Source organism: Ceratotherium simum, chromosome 5, assembly GCF_057802395.1.
Source record: "Ceratotherium simum simum isolate JZ-2026a chromosome 5, ASM5780239v1, whole genome shotgun sequence".
NCBI classification, from domain to species: domain Eukaryota; kingdom Metazoa; phylum Chordata; class Mammalia; order Perissodactyla; family Rhinocerotidae; genus Ceratotherium; species Ceratotherium simum.
In genome coordinates, this window is record NC_141904.1 from 19,784,106 (window position 1) to 19,804,522 (window position 20,417).

The 20,417-nt window shown below is 34.1% G+C and overlaps 1 protein-coding gene across 3 annotated transcripts in view; it reads right to left on the reverse strand.

The window, feature by feature from the left end:
• DNAJC13 (DnaJ heat shock protein family (Hsp40) member C13) overlaps window positions 1–20,417 on the reverse strand; it is a 114,511-nt gene that overhangs the window by 51,742 nt on the left and 42,352 nt on the right. For all 3 annotated transcript variants that reach the window (XM_087430566.1, XM_087430565.1, XM_004419367.3), the window contains exons 14-25: window positions 19,047–19,154; window positions 17,694–17,849; window positions 16,883–16,939; window positions 14,704–14,825; window positions 12,181–12,256; window positions 11,832–11,927; window positions 10,675–10,818; window positions 7,312–7,394; window positions 5,553–5,706; window positions 2,929–3,032; window positions 2,682–2,841; window positions 1,090–1,152 (exon numbers count right to left, since the gene is read on the reverse strand). In XM_087430566.1, the coding sequence (XP_087286692.1) occupies window positions 1,090–1,152; window positions 2,682–2,841; window positions 2,929–3,032; window positions 5,553–5,706; window positions 7,312–7,394; window positions 10,675–10,818; window positions 11,832–11,927; window positions 12,181–12,256; window positions 14,704–14,825; window positions 16,883–16,939; window positions 17,694–17,849; window positions 19,047–19,154 (1,323 nt within the window). The remainder of the gene's footprint in view (window positions 1–1,089; window positions 1,153–2,681; window positions 2,842–2,928; window positions 3,033–5,552; window positions 5,707–7,311; window positions 7,395–10,674; window positions 10,819–11,831; window positions 11,928–12,180; window positions 12,257–14,703; window positions 14,826–16,882; window positions 16,940–17,693; window positions 17,850–19,046; window positions 19,155–20,417) is intronic.

Below are 20,417 nucleotides of genomic sequence, written 5' to 3' on the forward strand. Positions count from 1 at the left end.
AACACCCACGATAAACTCTCTGGTTCTACAATTATCCTGCATTTTCCAAGGTCTTTTTGTTAATAAACAGATTATTCTATAATCAGAAATAAAATCTGGTATATTAAAAAACGCTTTAATGTTCCAGTTTGTAAACTTAAGATAAAAACTGGTAATTTCGGGGCTAGCCTGGTGGTGTAGCGGTTAAGTTTGTGCACTCTGCTTTGACGGCCCGGGGTCCACGGGTTCAGATCCCAAGCGTGGACCGACGCACCGCTTGTCAAACCATGCTGTGGCAGTGTCCCATATAAAGTAGAGGAAGTTGGGCACAGATGTCAGCCCAGTGCCAATCTTCCTCAGCAAAAAAGAGGAGGACTGGCATCAGATGTTAGCTCAGGGCTAAATCCTCCTCACAACAAAAAAAAACCTGGTGATTTCTTAGAAGTTGGGAAGAGATTATAATTTAAATTAAATTTTCCTAGGATTAATTATACTTCATGTTAAAACATTTGCATTATTTACTAAAAGTGAGAATAAAACTAAACAAGTTAGTATTAGTATCAAAAATTTAACAAGAAACCTGCTCAGACTTCATTCCATCATACAATTGTGAATTAATGTTATATATTACAACTACGAATTCTTATGGGAAACCAGCATGAACCTATTAAAATGTCATAAGAAAGAAAATGTGAAGAGCTAAAGTGACTCTTCATTTTATGTCTTCAAATTACTCTTTACCATCAATATTGATAAATTAAAAACTTTCTTTTCTTTATGTCAAGCACTTATTTTACTTAAAATCTAATCCTAAAGATTCCCTAAAGAAAAATCAGCTAATGATTTTATCCCTTATTATTCTTCTCTCAGAATTTTATCATCATTAATTTAATCATTATCTGCAATATCAGGGCAGAATGTACAGAGAATATCTGGCAAAAACTTTTCCCTTCAGGAGTTGAGAGCACACAGAGGTTTCTGATCTAAAAGGAGAAGATACAAAAAGAACCATGTCTGGCTAATTAACCTAAACTGTAATAATTTATCTTTTTTTACACACTCATGTGACTTACTTGGAAATAATAGCATGTTTATGCAAAAATACTGTACCTTATTAAGGATCAACTTGTTAATGAAGAGGATCAACCGGTCTCGCTCAAGTTTATCTGTGCACTGAATAAATAAGAATTTATTCAGAAGTGAATAGAAACACAAATTAAGATATTACCATCACTGGACAAATCAACTAATTGCAAATAAGAAACAATGTCATCTTTAAAACATTAAGAAAAGCAGAGAAGATGGTCAATTATTGCAATTCCTTAATGTCCTATATTCTCTGCAATTTTACATAACTTGTCTGATTTCCCTAGAAAGGCAGATATTTTAAAAGTCATAAATAGGGGCCAGCCCGTTGGCGTAGTGGTTAAGTTCACGTGCTCCGCTTCAGCGGCCCGGGTTCGCAGGTTCGAATTCTGGGCAGAGACCTACACACCACTCATGAAGTCACGCTGAGGCGACGTCCCATACACAAAGTGGAGGAAGATGGGCACAGATGTTAGCTCAGGGCTAATCTTCCTCAGCAAAAAGAGGAAGACTGGCAAGGGATGTTAGCTCAGGACCAATCTTCCTCACACACACACACAAAAAAAGTCATAAACACATATACTTTAATATATAGCTTTAAGAAGATATGTAAAAATTGAAATAAATGAAAGAATTAGCCCAAATGATACTCTTGAATTAAGTAACAATTCTAAAGAATTAATGATGTTTCACATAAACCACATCATGATGAACACAAACAAGAAATAAAAATGTATCCTTCTAAAATACAAATGCTATGCCACAAGTACTCAAGTTCACTAGAATAACAATAAATTAGAATTCAATTACGTAATCTGGTGTAATAGCAAACAATAAGGATTTTCATCTGGTTATGTTCCTAGGTATGTTTCATAACCCTATTCAGAATTAGTTTTCTAATCTACAAAGCATGATTAACAGTTGAGGCAATTATAACAAACAATGACGGCCATTTTCAAAACTGGTGAAATGGTTCTAAGGTAGTTCACTGAAATTTAAATTATGAAATTAAGAGAAATGTAAACACAAATGAAAGAATAAAGTGTATACAACTGCAACAAGTAGGTAACACTCAAATTTGGGCTGCATGATGGATGAATTGATCAATTTTTTCTTTCCACCACCATGCTCAAGTGTTAAATGACAAACTTTCTAAAATAAAAAAAAACGTGCTAACTCAAGGTTCCCTTTTTTTGGTTATCGTTGTAGTTCTAAAAAGTTTTACCATCTTTACTCTGCAATTTAGTATCTTAGCATCATTTAAGGTTTTTCCAAAATGGAAAACCAAACGTACATACAAATCTAAAAGTCACTATTTCTTTTACACACCTGTCCGACTCATCCATACTTAAAGATTGGCAAATAGGTCACTAAAGTCGTTCAAAAGCAGCAACTGAAAGAAATAAACTGACATGGACAAATACTAACCCTTTAGTCATTTTCCTATTCATCTAACTTATATTTAAGTTAAGTATAATGTAAATTACAGAAAAACTCATGCAGAAAGTTATGGTAACAATGGGATCAAAGAGAACTTAAATTTAGTTTTGAAAATTTAACACATACCCTAATGACATACATTATCAAACAGCAGTTTCCTTAAATGATATCCTTACCCTCTCTAACATTCCAATGATATATCTTGTATCTGTAAAAGGTCCTATTTCTTCGTGACATCTGCCATAAACAATAGCAAGGGCTTGCAAACATAAACACTTCATGTTTACTTTTGGAGTGAGCAGGAAACGATGATAGAGCTCATTGAAAAATTCATACCTAGATTTAAAAAAAAAAGTTCACAATAGAATTAGCCATGCAACTAATAGTGAAAACAAATACAAAAAGACATGAGGAGTAGCTTACGATCTCTTAATTGATCCACTTTCTTCATTCTCATCTTCCTCCAACAGTAATCTCAGGTAATAGTCTCCTATTTTGATTTCCTCCGCCAGACACTCATATTTAACCTTTATTAATAAAAGCAAATTACATTACTTTAGTTTACAATAGATTTTTGACAATTTCCACATAATCGCTTCTTAAATTCTTTCTGTTCAGGGCTTTTTTCTTTCCTTGATAAGACAGTCTTTAATAGAAAAAAAAATGATCATTTCTTAAAATATCTGGTAATTCATTATTATTAATATGACTTACTATTTCAGTTAAATGTTAAAAGAGTGGGAATTACACACCAATTTTATGAATGTAAAACTTGCTGATAAAAACTGTCACAGGATTATATGGTGTCCATGAAGGCTTAAGGGAAAGAAGAACCAAAACCCTATCAAGGGATAATCTGCTTCATTCCCTTCCTGGCTTCCCACAACCAAGCAAGGAATAGATGTCCTGCACCACACACAGTTTGCCCAACTCATACAAGCTACTTCTGCTCTTCCCTCATTTCCCAACGTATCAGATACCTTTTATGGTATATTTTTATACAGTATTCATTATCTGTATGTCAAATTACCCCAGGCTACAAACTGGAGGTGATACATGAGGGAGTAGCCCACGATCAGGAGTTGGGCAGCACCATGACTGTTGTACTCAAGTCAGGCTGCTTGTCTCAGGTAAAGATTTGCGAGCAACTGTAAAAAGGAATTCTCTGACCAGAATTCTTTTCCAAAGCCTAAAATAACTGATTTCTAAAAATATAAACTCTACAGAATCAGATATACATATATATATGTATTCCATTTCACTTTCTTTCTATAAATTCTGAGCATTCAATTCATTCAGCTTCTATTTATTAAGCATATACTGTGGGTGCCACGCCCTATTCTAGTCACCAGGGATACAGCAATAAACAGACATAAAAATTTCTGTCCTTACAAGAGTAGCAGATAAAAAGTAAAATATATATGATAGTTGGGTGATATAGTAAGTGCTATAGAGTGAAATAAAGCAGGGAAAGGGGATAAAGAGAATGTGTGTGTATGTATAAAAAGGGCTGCATTTTTAAATAGGGTGGCCAAGGAAGACTCACTCAGATGATGACTTTCAGGAAAAGACTTGAAGGAGATGAGAAAACAAGTTAAAGATTATCCAAGGAAAAGAATATTCTAGGCAGAGAGAATAGCAAGGAGAATGACCTTCAGTCAAGAACATGAATTTGGTGTTTTCAGGGAAGCCAGTGTGGCTGAAGCAAGAGTGAGAGGGTGAACAGTAGGGGATGAGATCAAAGAAACAATGTTTGGGGTTAGGGGATACACAGACCCTGCCTCATAAGTCATTTTAAGGACCCCAGCTTTTACTAAATAAGATGGTAAGCCATAGGAGCACTAAAGGGCTTTGAACAAAGAAGTGACATGATCTACTTGCATTTTAACAAGACCACAGTGCTGCTATGTTGATAACAGATTGTAGGGAGGTAAGTGTGGAAGGAGAAATATTGCTACGATCCCACATAGAGAAGAGGGTTGAGTTCTGGATAATTTTTGAAGGTGCATTGAATAGGATTTGCTGACAATTACGGATTTGGGGTGTACGAGAAAAGATAAATTCTAGGGTTTTGACTAGAAAATAAGAAGCAGCCATTATCTAAGATCAGAAAGAATGCAAGCGAAGTAGCTTTGAGGAAAGAACAAGAGCACAGTTTCAGAGCTCAGTTTAGATGCTTATTACAATAAGCATTATAAGACAAAAGTATGAAGCCTAGGAAATGAAGTCTAAGAAGGAGATAAAAATATGGAAGCCATCAGTAAATAAAAACATTTAAAGCCAAAACAATGGATGAGATCACTGGAGGAATAAATATAAATGAAAAGAAGTCCAAGAACTGATCCTTTAGAGCCAACCAACATTTAGCAGCTGGCGAAATAAGGATAAATGAGCAAAGAAGGAGTGGACAGTGAAGAGGTGAAAATCCAGGAGTATACAGACTCCCAAAACCAAAGTAAATAGTTTTTCAAGGAGGAGGGAATGAGCACAATCAAATCATTACATGTTTCAAAAATGCAATTGGGTTAAAGATTAAAGCCCGCAGGGTCGTGGGCATGTTCAAATTTACAACTGTAACAAGAGTTTAAATTACACACACACACACACACACACACACACGGTTATCTACCACCACGTTTCTTGTTCCTGTATTTTAATACACTAGCAAAATATGGCCACATGCAGAATCAAATTACCACAAAAAATTAAACAAGCTACAAGAAACAATGGGAATAGGCTGTGTTTGAACGGTGAAAGACTCTAAAGGGAAAAAACAGGAAAAGAACAGATATAGAATGCATAGGATGAGATTTATTAAAACTCCTACATGATTCTCAGGTACAAAGCCGAGTTACTTAACAAAATTAATTTTTTATTTTTTTCTCAGGAAAAGATCAAGTTTTCCAATATTTCCTCCACAAAATTGAGAGGGAAAGGTAAAGGTATTTGTTATGTAATGACAAATTAAAAAAAAAGAAACTCCAAAAATAATACATGTTCTTTAAAAAAAAAAAAAAAACTAATATACTACAAAAATCAAACTTTACCTCAAATTCGTGGTGGTTCCAGGAGATCACATTAGCACTACCAAGCTCTCTATCAATATTAAATGCTCTCATTTCAGATTCAAGACTATCTCTCAATTCTTCGCGTGTTTTGAAATTCCAAATTAGGTTTGACCTGGCATGGTCCTGACCAAACCTAAATACATATACAATCAGAAAATAGTAGGAAACAATAAACATTTTAAAAAACCTAAAAATATCCCTTACTACATCTTATAACAAGCAATAAAACAGTGGAATTAATAGACTTTAGCAAGTGTAAATAAACAAAATTTCTATAAAGTAAATATAGTAAAAGGTTAACGGCAGAATTTTCATGATAGGTATACAGGTATTCACTGTAAAATTCTTTCATGTTTTCTGTATGTTTGAGTTTTCATAATAAAATGTTGGGGAAAAAAATGAACCCCAAGTATAAAACAAATCTGTGTGAATTTCAAAACAAGGAACTGATATTTCAATTTCAATATTTATTGCTAATATAAATTCCAGTCAGAAAATAATTATAGTCAGATATCAAATTTCAGGTTGGGGATAAAACTTTCTGGATTATTGGGTGTGAAGTGCATGGGATAAGCAACATTCTAGATTAGAACCTTATAGGGCCGGCCCCATGGCTTAGCGGTTAAGTGCGCGCGCTGTGCTGCTGGCGGCCCGGGTTCGGATCCCAGGTGCGCACCGACACACTGCTTCTCCGGCCATGCTGAGGCCACGTCCCACATACAGCAACTAGAAAAATGTGCAGCTATGACATACAACTATCTACCAGGGCTTTGGGGGTAAAATAAATAAATAAATCTTTAAAAAAAAAAAAAAAAAAAAAGAACCTTACAAACTACCCAAGGAAGAAAACTGCTAAACTGCTAAGCTCTGATTGGTATTTTCAAAATATCTTCCTTTTACTCCTGAAATAATTTAACTACTGTAATAAATTTGGACACAAGTCTGAACTGGAGATGGATGGGCTTCATATCCATTCAACTTTAGTCTGCAATCCTCCTAGGAAGTCTGACAGCAGAGTTCCAAGGGAGTTCTAAGGGGGACAACACAACTGAGGGAGTCCTGAGGAAGAAAACCAAGGCATATTATATTCTCTTAAGGCCATAATATATACTATATACATACAAAATACTTTAAAATACTGTGGGAAGTTTTCAAAGCACGTATTTTCCTTTATTAGCCTAGGTATAATCAGTAGGTCAACTTTTAGACTGAGTACTATAGTTATCTGAAAAAAGTTTTGCAAACTTCCCCAAATGTTTGTTTCAAAGTCCTACATGTATGTAGCTGTGTGTGTGGTGGGGGGAGTAGCGGCTGGGGAGAAGAAGGGTTACCATGTTAGAAAACTGGAAAACTATATGAGGTCAGCTAACTTGGATACTCATTTCCCACAAATTGTATGTGATCATCATCACCTTTTTGAAGACTCCATTTCCAACAAAGCTTAAAGAAGTTATAATGTAGTTATTTCTAAGCCACAATAAAGTGTCTTAAAGTAACCATCTCTAATCCTTTATAAAATTTTAAAAGTAACTTTGGCTCCTCAGACTACCAACACTCTATACAAGGCCTTTTAAGGAAACATCACTAATCACATCAATCTCAACAGTTATAGTTCTAGATCTTGATAGCATGAAATACGTGTAGCATAAAGAACTAGTTTCAGAAAAGCAAAACCTGTCATGATTCGTCTAATGGCAATGTCAAACGAACTATGTTGGAAAAGAGACCTCAAGTTTACCTATAATAGAAGAGATCCCAATTTGCTTCTATTTTTATTCTTTGTCTTCTCTTTCGAAGAACTACTGGCTTTTGATTTATATTCTGGAAAAGAAAAAAAACTTCATAGTGCTCAATCTGAGACTACAAAATAGGCTCAGTTAGAAGATCATCACTTCATATGTGATGAGAAACATTTCCATCATCAAATTTTGGCAGAAACAAAATTAATGAAACAAAATCTATAATATATGAATACAGAATATTAGATTATATCACAATATACTACTTTGTTAGCATATAATGCTATAGTGTTGCTGAAATATTTTCCATGTAGCCTATAAGTTATTGTTTCAACACCAAATTTTGTTAAAGTTTACAGTGATGACTAATAAAACTTATAATAGTCTAAAACAGTGACTTGTTTTAAACGTTTACATGCAGTTAATACAAAAGTCATGGAAAACAATAAATGCAGATTAAAGGTTACTAAATTGCTATCAAAGCCAAGAGGAACAAGTATAAATAGAAATAGCTAATGGACAAGAAATAAGTATCTACATTCAGACATATGTGAAGTGAGACTTGAATTTAATTTATTAGACAAAGAATATCAAAGACAACTCCACATGCCAGGCAGTTTAATGCATTTCACACATGTAGCAGGGACTTAAACTCACCATATTGTTTCTGTCCTGAATTTAATTGTAAAAGGAAAAAATAAAAATATTTAAAGAAAATAAAAATAAGAGAGCGAGCCTATATCCGCTAAACTATATCTATTTTACAAATCTCACAAGGATGTTGCCAATATAAATCCTCTTGACTTGAAGACAGAAGAAGGCCCACCTGCCTCTTTAAGTCTATGACTCTAATTTTAGGCAGCCGTAAACCCATTTGAGAATTCAAAGACAGCTATGGCCCTCATTCCAAAGACACGTACACAGTTTACAACTGGAGGGGAAGATTCCAAAGATTTCTCCAAGTCTATACATGGACTGGAGCTTAAGAATCTCTGCTCCAAATAAAACCTATAGATATGTCAGACATGAAAATTCTAATCCTCAAGGTGACAGAAGCAGACAGTAGAAAGCAGTATAGACTGAAACATGCAAGACTGTAACTTCATTAAAGAAGTGGCAAATTATATAAAATAAAGCAATAAAATAACTAGATGACCTAGAAAGAATAAAGGTAAAATGAGTAATAAATTTTAAAGAGTAAATGTTGTTTGAAATATAAAACCTATTGGTTATATAAGGAAATGTTTCCTACAAATTTTAATTCTGAGCACTATCATGAAAACTAATGCAAGGTGACTTGAATAAAGTATATTAACAATTAAAAATTTTAGTTTCCATGACAAACCTTTCCTTAACACCTCTAATTAAGAAGTTCTTTCTTCAATTTCCCCTGCCCTCAGGACAAAAAGCTGGGAGTCTAGAGTGATGAAAATGTAAACGCTATACAGAAGAAGGAAAACCAGCTCTTCATAAACTGAGCTGACTGATTTAAAGACTTAAGGTAAAAGCCCTAACTAGCTAAACAAATCCCTAAACTGAAATAACATAAATATGAAAAAAAGCAATTTTATACATTAGCCGAAGGTTATTAATCCAACACAGAATATTAGCTACAATGGAACTGACTTCATAAACATTCTGATTATATAAGAAATGCAATTCATTTTGCGACTAGCCAGTTAATCTTGACAATGGTTAATTTTCATACTTCAGCTAAAGCACAAGATCATTCTGTATTTTGGTGTTAATATTTCTACGAGTAAAATAGTCGTTAAGATTATTCACTGTTTCTTAAAGAAATTAATGTTAAAATAGTACCCAGGCAGAAATAATTAGTTTGCTACCATAATAATTTTTTCACTAGTATATCCATTTGGTGTCATTATTTGCTTGACACTTTAGGTAACACCCCATGTAAAAGAAACCAACAAACCAATAAAACGTTATTGATATTAAAAATAAATTCTTTCCCCTCTGAATTGTTGTCTTAAAATAATAGATGTTATCCACATTTCTAGCTACAATAGCTTTGTGTTTTAGCTTATGCTGGATAAATGCCATGTATGAAATCACACCAAAAACTCTTTTTCAGAATAGTTACATTCAACAGCTTGAAACAACTATTTCAGAAATGGGTTTAACTACCTGAAGCCAAGAGCTTCTAATTTTTAAAAACTGCAAAAATCACTCATATCTGATCTGCAGAGTTTCAACTGTTCAAACGTATAGCAATATTATCTGACCATACATGTATATAAGAGCTTTTATTATTATCTTGCTTATACATCAAAGCAACCCTATAGGATAGAGAATGAAGGTATTGTTATTCTGATTTTATGAAGAGGAAAATAAGGTTCTGAAAACCCATAACTTGCCACATGGGTTAAAAAGTGATGAAACCAAGCTCAGATGTAGGTTAACCAATTCAAAGTTCAGTACTCTCTTTACCGTCCTAGCCATATGAAAGCCTGTCTAATGATTCTTTATATCGCATATGTCACACATACAAATTAGCATTAACCCATTACACTCAGGTTCTAAAGAACCGAATTTTGGTCTCAATTTCAGACAGACACACAAGACTATAATATTTGTGCTGTTGCACCTGATGCCTTATGTCTAGATACTCTAGAAATTCTTAAGAAACTTGTTTGTTTTAGAAAGATATTTAGATTACTTTCCTTGAACAAGGAAACAACTACCATAAATAAAAAGATGGTTAAAGAGAAAGAATGTAAGTGTAGTCAACAAAAACTGTGAGATCAAGTCAACTTTTACAGGATACCTTAAATTGCTCTTAACCACTGCACATTCCACCCTGGATAGAAGAATGTACATTACCAAATTAAGCTCTGTCGCACATACTCATGCTGAAAAATGAGACTAAAACTGTTTTTGGTCTGACCTTGATTTGAGAAGTTAATATCAAAAAATTTGAGTATACACAGTAAATTTAATTTAAAAATGTGAATCTTATTTCCAAAATACTTGTCTGGCTAGCTCTGAATAAAGAACCTAAACAAAAAGGGCACCTTTACTTTTACAGCTACAAAACAAAATTCAGAGAAGGAAATAAATACATATGAATAAAAAAGTATGGAAATTGGAAGTTATGGAAGAAAAATTAAGAGTGGAATTTTATATTAAATTTCATATTAAATACTGAACTAAAATCCTAATCAGTAATTCACAAAATGACAAGTTAAGCAAAATTTATATAAAAGTATGAATCAGAATTAGGCGACATTTCTTCAGGTGTTCAGTCAGAAATATCTGACTACCATCTCTGTAAACAGCAACAACTAAAGTAAATCTAGGATATACAGAAGTGCTAGAAGTTTGGAAGTAGATCTTATTTTTACCTCTTTTTGCGCAATGCCCATTCTATCCCTCCAGTGCATCAATACAAGATCTACTTTTTCTTTGGCAAATTTTTCAACTTCTTTAGCAGCTTTTCCAGCTAGTCTTTGCCACTCCGGAACTTTATTAAATTTTCCATACTGATCCTGTAAAATAACGTTGAGATCCATTACAGCCCTGGTTGCAAATTTATTTTAAAAATCTAAGTAAAGCTGAGTTATTAAATAAATACTGGAGGTTAGGGCTCAACGAAAACGCAAGGAGAAAATCGCTACAATAAATTATACTTTTTGTCCAGGAAATCTTAACTTTTCTACTTAGTTTTCAAGATGATTCCTTTTAGAGGGGTGGCGAGATGCAAGTGGAAGATGAGTGCGGACAGAGAAATGGGGTGAGGACAGAAGAGAAACGTATCTTAAAAGATGTTAAGTAATTTCCACAAAGATAACCCAACCTTAATAATTAAGATAGCTTTGTAAGGAAAAAAGTCCTATCTAACTTAATTTTTTTCAGTGTTAGCCCCTTTTACCAACAACATTTATCAATTACATATTATGTGCAAAATATAACATTACACATTTGAAATTTTTTTCTGTGTGTGAGGAAGATTAGCCCTGAGCTAACATCCGTTGCCACTCTTCCTCTTTTTGCTGAGGAAGACTGGCCGTGGGCTAACATCCGTGCCCATTTTCCTCTACTTTATATGGGATGCCGCCACAGCATGGCTTGACAAGTGGTGCACCAGTGTACACCCGGGATCCGAACCTTCAAACCCTCGGGCCGCCGAAGCGGAGTGCATGCACTTAACCGCTACGCCACTGGGCCGGCCCCTTGAAATTTTCAAAAAAATCCATTCCTCAATGTGCCAATAGCTGAGTTAGAGAAACAAAATATACAAGATTATTACTATTCATACAATTAAATTGTGGAGATAGTTGCACAACTCTGTAAATACACTAAAAATTATTGAATCATACACATAAAACAGGTAAAATTTTGGGAATGAAAATTTTACCTCAAAAAAGCTGTTAATACTAATTTAAAAAGAATACCACTATTCGATGCAGTGAATTCTTGGTTTATTTCTAAAATTTTTAGCATGTTTCAGAAAAAAAGTACTCTTTCATCTTGAAAAGGTACTTAGGACAATCATATTTACCATTGCTATTTTCACATTATCTCTAACATGCATGCGATCAGCATCCTTCTCAGGAACTGGATCTGAGCTGTCCAAGTATGCCAGCAAGCCTGGCGGCTAAAAACAACAAAAACAAGACATAAAATCCATTTCAAAAACAACTGCACAAAAGAAAATTTAGCCTTCGAACCCAAATAAATTAATACCAAGATTTAGCTATTGAGGGTAGCATACATTATATGACAAATCCTATGGTATTTTTAAACCAAAAAACAAACAGATAAACTAAAGCAACTCTTTAACAGTATGAATTACCTTATCAATGACATTTAAGAATATATAAATCTTTCCAGTTATTCAACTGACTTACCAAAATGCGTTTCAACAAGTTTGTCGCAGTTGCATTGTCAGCTGTCCAGAGTCCCACTAAATGTCTACTTAGCTGTCTGAAAAAAGCAGACGTTGAGAAAGGTTTGCTGCTTTATCTCAGCTAGAACAGAAAGGAATTTTTAAGAACAAAACTTCATATAAGAAATATGGCTACAGTGAAAAAAAATTATTCTGATGTTAAATATTAAAAAATAGTATTTTAATTTGGAGAGATATGAGATGATAATTCAAATACTGCTAACATTTTTTCCCTCCAAATTAAAATGCTTCCCTGATAAACTAATTTTCAATGGACCTGAACATGAAGAAGTAGGTTCTTACCCTATTTAAAGATAGGAAAAATTTAAAAAAACAATTAGACTTGATGATACAATTAGTTTGTATAACAAGTCTGATATAGTGATTAGCATTCTGGCATTCTTTGGAATTCTGACAATGAGCATAAGTCAACGACTACAGTCTAATATAACCTTTTTGGCAAGGTCAGAGAGAGAAAATATTTTCAGTATTGGGAATTTGGACAAAGACTTAAAGCGCTTAGAGCAAGTTATTCTATTTATCCCACCTTTGAGCTAAATGTATATTTTGGTTCAAAGTGAAAATCTAATATTTATGTTGAATCTAAGACTTAGTCTTTTATTAATCTTAATCTTCATGATGACATTTGTCTCCTCAGGCAGGAAGCTTCTCATGAGCAGGGAATACATTTAATTCACCATTGACCCTTCTGTGGTTTGGTAGGGATTCAAATGCCATCTGCTGTAAGAATGGGCATAAAACCTATGAAGGAAATAACCAAATAATCACCTACAGACATACATATTTATACATACAATCTGGTTACATTCCCAGAAGAAAAAAGTTTAACAGGAAAACCCAAATTGTACTTTGTTCTGTCACCAAAAAAAAAAAAACAAAAAACCACTATTAAAACTGTTCATTCCTCTGCCTATTCGAAAGCTAACATATTGAACTAATTACACTTGTAATTTCCTTCACTGGCATTTGGTAGGTATCATATCAATGATTCCTAAAAAGGCTTTAATTAGGGATAAAAGAGATAAAATTTTATAATAGCAATTTGTAAAAGATAAAGCAGTGTAAATGAAAAGTGGTATTTCTATAATAATTTGACAGCTTTTCAATATTTTGATTGATCACAGTAGGGAGTGTAATTGATTAACTATAATAAAGAGGAACACAACAAGTAAACATCTAACATGGGGGTTTAATGGAATAAGACATCAAATAGTCTCTATTGTAATGAAAGATGATGTCTAGCACTACTAATAAGGCAGTAAATCAAAGAAATAACCCTCATTCTAAATCCTTTTGTCCTCTCAGGCCACCCAGAAGATTACTTTTGTGGCTAACATTTACAAGTAAGGGATGCAGATAGCTTCTTATACAGTATAAACAGCAGAAAACTATTGGCAAGGCAGTATACTATGACATCCAATAACTGGACATAGATGATAAAGAAAGAAAATTTATCGTATCATAACAAAGTAAACATAAGTCAGCAATTTATGCTATTATTTAGAAAGTCAAAAAGAACATGATTAGAATATTCATGACTTTTTTTTTTTTTAACTAATATGCATCAATATGCTATGCTAAGGATATCTGAAAGGGCCACATATCAGGAATCATAAAGAAACGTTAAAGGGGCTGGAATTCATGTAGCCTGGAGTAAACGAATAGATCTATGTGTTTCCTTATAATTGAATGATTGTTATAAAAAAGGAGCTGGGGAGCCAGCCCTGTGGCCAAGTGGTTAAGTTCGGTGTGCTCCACTTCCTCGGCCCAGGTTCAGTTATCAGGCGCAGACCTACACCACTCATCGGTGGCCATGCCGCGGCAGCGACCCACATACAAAATAGAAGAAGACTGGCACAGATGTTAGCTCAGGGCAAAATCTTCCTCAAGCCAAAAGAGGAAGATTGGCAACAGATGTTAGCTCAGGGTGAATCTTCCTCAGCAAAAAAAAAAAAAAAAAGATGATTTGCCAAAGGGAAAACTGTTTAACTAAGAAATTTAGGATAGGCTTAGGTTAGCCTGGTTAGATATTAAGGTTTTCTTTATTCTTAAAGTAGAGTACCTAACTGACCAACGACATTTAAAAATTGACCAGGCAGAGTTTTCACATGAGGTCATCTGCACGCAAAATGGCCAGAAGAAAGTACAAGAAGAAAAGGCCTGGGCATGTGGTTCTAGTTCCATAAGCTTCTAGGTACTCTTTTCCATGTTCCAGTCCCATGACCATGGGTGTAGAGCCTGATAATAGGATAGTGGAGGAAAAAAGCAAACACAGTTATCCAGGGGCAGGGACAACGATCATCTAGGTACAATCCTTCTATACGGAAAGGAAAAGGAGAACTAGGTGAATCAAAAGAAAATGGAACATTTGTGTAATCCAAACACTTCTCAGTTTGTTTTATTTAACGTCTGAATCCATTCTCTAAAGAGCAAGTTACTTGATAGCAAATTAAATTTAACCTACCTATTTGTAAGCATCCTTTGATCTGAGCTTATTGTAAACATCGCAGTATGCAAGTGTCGAGGTAAGGCACCTTCACTTAGGGCAAGCTCCTGCATTTTTGTAGCAATTTCTTTGTCACCTTCCTTTGGAAAAAGGGTAAGATGATCCCTAAAGCAGCAAACTAAAGCAAGCTATGTACTAATTTTGTAAAACTAATTTTATATCTCTAGATAAAATAATTATTTAGTATACAATATAATAAAAATTAGAAATGCAATTTCAATTACCAAAAAATAACATAAGTAGTAATACACGTAATTTTTAAAAAATTATTTGCCTTTGGAATGAGGTTTAAATGTTTCCATGTAAATTTATCTTATGAATTATACTTTGCTTAATTTAACATTACAATTAGGTTCATTCCCTGAGTATATATCAGCCAACAAAGCAGACAGGTAACTCAGAGAAATCAGCAATTCCTACCAAAGGCATCTGCAAACCTGGCTTGCTTTTGTTACTAACAATGCATTCATTTTCATGGTGAATACAATTATTTTTTTTTTTAAAGAATGATGTGATGTAGGGGTAGTTCTTTATATTCAGGTTTTACTTATGTGGATTCACTTTGGCAACAGGGCAGGACAGATAGGACTATTAATCAAAGGTAATCATAGAACTATGAATTAAGCAAGCAGTGTGATATTTAAGACAATCTGCTGAAAAGTAAAAACGCTCACAATGTTACTGAAAAAAGTACAAGTACACAGTACAACCGAATATGTAGTATGTATACAAATATACATAGTATGAGTATGTACATATATCATTTCAAAAAATGAATATGTAGCATGTATACAAATACACACAAAGTATGTATATGCACAGATATCATTTTGAACAGTACACAGTCGAGAGGAAATTTATCAAAATGCTAATAGCAGTTATCTCTGGATGGTAAAAATACAGGTAATTTATTTTTATTTTTTCCTTTTATTTTTACTGAACATCTCAATGTTACCTGAAAGATCATATAGTGCTTTTACAATCAGAAAAAAATAATTTAAGATACTTGCCAGGATTTCAGTGTAAATAAATCAAGTCTTCCTTACAGAGGCACCAGCTCTAGTCACTGGCTACGAATCTGACATGTGTGGCTTGTACTGAAGCTAAAAGTCAGCATTTTTGTTACACCTGGCACTCAATAAATATTTCTGAATGAATGGCAATCTATTGGTAGATCAGGGTCAGGAATATACTTTTGTTTGGTCTCTTGATCCTAACTGTCCTTGGCTACTGCAAGCTCTGTAAATGAGAGATGCAGTACTCACTTTGGAAGCTAAAATTTTTTGAGCATAAAACCCATCAGGGGGAAATTAGCTTTTATTTGTACCTACACAGTAAAAACACAAATAAACTTTGATGTTCCAACCAGTTTAATCCCTATATATAATTTTTTAATAGCTACTTAAGAGTATACTAATTCTGTGATTATTTAGCTACGTTATATTTATGAGCTGCAATCGCTGAGTTTTTTGATAAAAGGGACACACACTCTTACATTTTATCCACATTACTACTACAACAAAAGAATGTAAGAATTCAAAAGCCATTTAGGCTGATGTCATTGTAAACATCCAGTACCCAAGCTGACATTCATAGCCACGATCTCATCTTCTAAAAAACACAGAAGGCTAAAGCAGTTATCTAGGATAGGCAATATCCTGTGTCTGACATATCATCCTCGTCTCTAGAGCTTAATTACAAATGCGCTTTAGTGTGAGGAAATAATTTTTGTTACCATTCTTATTTGATACCACTTTGCTATGAACTCCATTAACAGATTTCTGTGTAACCTTAATACCTAAAGATTTCAATACCGTCACCACCAACTGCCCAAAAAAGAGCAAGAGAGAAAGAATGCTAACTTAATTCTTTCAAAATAAAACAAATAATATAGGAACAGAAAAATTTATTTGTTCTAAATTTACTTGCTTAAGAACTTTAAACTCTTAGCTTTTTATTGAGGATCATTTCTGCAACTAGTTTAAAACTAATTTCTGAATAAAAATTTTAAATTACTTTTCTTACCCAGAAAAATTGCATGTTTTCCATAAAAGACTGAAAGGTAATTTTGTTAGCTTCAATTAAAATAGGCAATCATTATCCAAGTAAGTTTAGAATTCCAAAATTGTTCTCTCACCTCTATTATTGCCTTCATAACCAATCCAGCTCCCTTTATAATTGCCATGGAAGGATGCTTTAAAGTAGGGGGGAAAAGTATCACAGAATAAAACAATTTATTCCAACATATTTAGTTATTGCTCTTAAGGAAGATATACAATTTTATGCAATGTATAAGCCATAAAATTAGTAAAGCATACATCTCAAAGTCAGATCACACTTATGGTTAAAAATTTTAGGTATATTTACAATATAGCTTTATAGATACTTAAAGCATAAAGAGTTTACATCAGTAGGAAATAGATGGAACTTACTGGAATAATATACATTATAATTACTTGAATGATAAATATCAAATAGTAATGATAGTAAAACAATATAAATCAACATTTATAATATAAATTAATATAAAAAATACAAATATCATACACATATATACGTACACAATAAATACTATAGTATTATACGAAAAAACAAATGTTTTTAATTGTTTATGAACAGCCCTGGTAAAACTCATCTTATTATTTGGGAATTTGTAAAAAAAAACAGGAACTTTGGGCCTACCAGAGGAAAAAAATGAATTTGTCACTACTTCTAAGATGAAAAGATGGGCAACAGAGTCAAAGCAGTGGTCAAAGACCATCAACAGAGCTCTACATGAAATACCAAGAAATCTGCAGAATTAAATATCCTAATATGATAATGCACTAGGCCGTATTTATTTATCAACATGACTACAGAAGCACACACATTATTTTAAAAACAAACTGACCTAAAAAGTGGTTCTCTTAGATCAGTTGTTATCTAATAAGAAAAATACAAACTCTCACCTGAAAGAGTTTAAAGAGGGTTCTTCCATTGGATGCTACCATCTCTAAGAGCATATCAAACTGCTGCCCTTCTGTTGTCTCACTATACGGAGCACAGAGGGCAAAAGTAAGGAAGTCCAAGAGTGAACTAATAACCAGGGCACCAGTCCCATGATCCTGAAACAAAGTAACATATTACCTTGACTTAGGATAGAGAGCTTCATTTAAAAACACAGCAACAATGTGTTTCTTTCTCTTATTCTATATGTTAGAAGGAAACATTTAATTTCTCAATAAGAGATTCAAAGTTCAGTGACTCTACGAAGCACCTGTTTTAACTAATGTAGCAAATCCACTGCTTACTATATCTCAAAAGGAAAATAATTAAAATTCAGTCCAATTTCAAGAGAATAACCAAGACTACTCAAATACGTTTAACTAAATGTTAATGTGTGTGGGGCCGGCCGCACGGCATAGCAGTTAACTGCATGCGCCCCACTGCTGGCAGCCCGGGTTCGGATCCCAGGCGTGCATCAACACACCGCTTGTCAGGCCATGCTGTGGCGGCGTCCCATATAAAGTGGAGGAAGATGGGCATGGATGTTAGCCCAGGGCCAGTCTTCCTCAGCAAAAAAAAGGAGGACTGGCATGGATGTTAGCTCAGGGCTGATCTTCCCCACACACACACTAAATAAATAAATAAATATTAAAAAAAAAAGGTTAATGTGTACTTGTATAAAAAGCAATCATGGGCCGGCCCCGTGGCTTGGCGGTTAAGTGCGTGTGCTCTGCTGCCGGCGGCCTAGGTTCGGATCCCGGACGCGCACCAATGCACCGCGTCTCCGGCCATACTGAGGCCGAGTCTCACATGCAGCAACTAGAAGGATGTGCAACTATGACATACAACTATCTACTGGGGCTTTGGGGGGAAAAATAAAAAATAAATAAAATTATAAAAAAAAAAAAAAGCAATCGTTAACACTTGCAAAACTCCGGCAATTAATTCATGTTTCTTCTAGATAGTACAGATTGCCCATCTCCAAAATTGTTACCAGTGACTGAGGAACAAAGATTTAGCTTAATTTTTTTTTAGAGCAGCTTATTTCATAATGACATTTTTAAAGAAAGAGAAAAAAAGCAAAAAATCTGGAATACCATTGTAAAAATCTAAAAGCTTTGCAACTTATCCTTCCCAGATGAATGGATATAGTCCTAAAACATTTGATTATTAGTGACTAAGCTGAACCGTGACCAATACCGACCAAAGTTGGGGGCTGCAACTAAAAAAAAACACAACTGTCCATGTTGCAGTTCTAGAATACATTTCAATAACGGATGGTATTTCTCATTAAAACAAATTTAATTATAACTTACCACATGGGAATTAAATTTCTCCAGTAAGTTTTCCAGAAACTTCTTTGAAGAGAGAAGAGAGGCTTTGTTTAGCTGTTCTTGCCTTAAGTCATAGTCATCATGCATGGGCTATTGATTAAAAACAGTGATAAATTCACGAGCAGTCCCACATGGTGGCATCACTCAAAAGTCATTTATAAAGAGTATTCATTAAATACTGAAAGAATCAAAAGACTTTAAAGTTTAAGACAGAAAGGAAACTCGTGATAAGACAAGCAGGCAGAAATGATGATTTCCCTTGGGTCAGATGAGACTTTACAGATAATTTGCCCAACAAGTAACTGTAGATAGTACTCCACAAGGTGCTCTCTCAAAAGTCACAGATCTCCTTCTTATAAGGCAAGTAACACCCACTCCCATTCCCCCAATTTCATAATTTAAAATTGCAATAAAACTTAGAATTTAAAAGCAAGTACTAAAATTAGTAGCAAATACTTCTTTGTCTCAAGGTGATTCTCTTGATTGTTGGGATAACTTTAGAGTGTAAAAAGGATTCCAGCAAGATAGTTAAGAATAAAGATCAAGTTCTAATTCTGCTACTGACTGCTGCTGATCGTAAGCAAGGTTTCCTCAGCTGTAAAGTGGGAATAATAGTACTTGTCTCAGGACTGTTAGAAAGCTTAAATGAGGTAATTCATGTAGAATACACAGCCAAACCTAATATGTAGTGAGGACTCAATGGGTTTGCTTCACACTATTGTTATTTTATGTTCTAGTTATCCCACTAAGTCTTTTCATGGAATTATTTGGAGTAGTAAAGACAATAAAATAGTTAAGATAATAAGATTCACTTTTGGGAATAAATGCAAGGTTTTATCCAAGTGATTACTTACATTTATTCTATACCACCAAGCTTGCCTAAACCATCTTATATAAGGAATAAAATCCCATATACTATAGACAAAATCGAGGTAAATCAAAAACTTCAAAGTGATACTGAACAATTGCTTCCCCCCCCATACGAGCTGTCACCAAGTTAGATCTCCACCTCTCAAAGAGCTTTCAAATGTGCCCTCTTTAGCCCCTATCCTACCTCAGCATCTCATTTCTTACATGACAATTTGGTCTATCTGACTCTAACTTTACCTCTAATCTACTCTCCACATACCACCGATGAGCTTTCTAAAATTCAAACCTGATATGTTACTGCTCCTCTGTTGAAAAATCTTTCAGTTGTTCCTTACTACAGAATACAAATCTAGCTTCTTTGTCTGACACAAAGGCTTTTTATGACTGTCTCTGCATACATCTCTAGCTGTTAACTCCTAATCCCACACGCCCCCTTACATACCTTATGATCCAGCCATACTTATTTGCTGCTTCCCAAACATG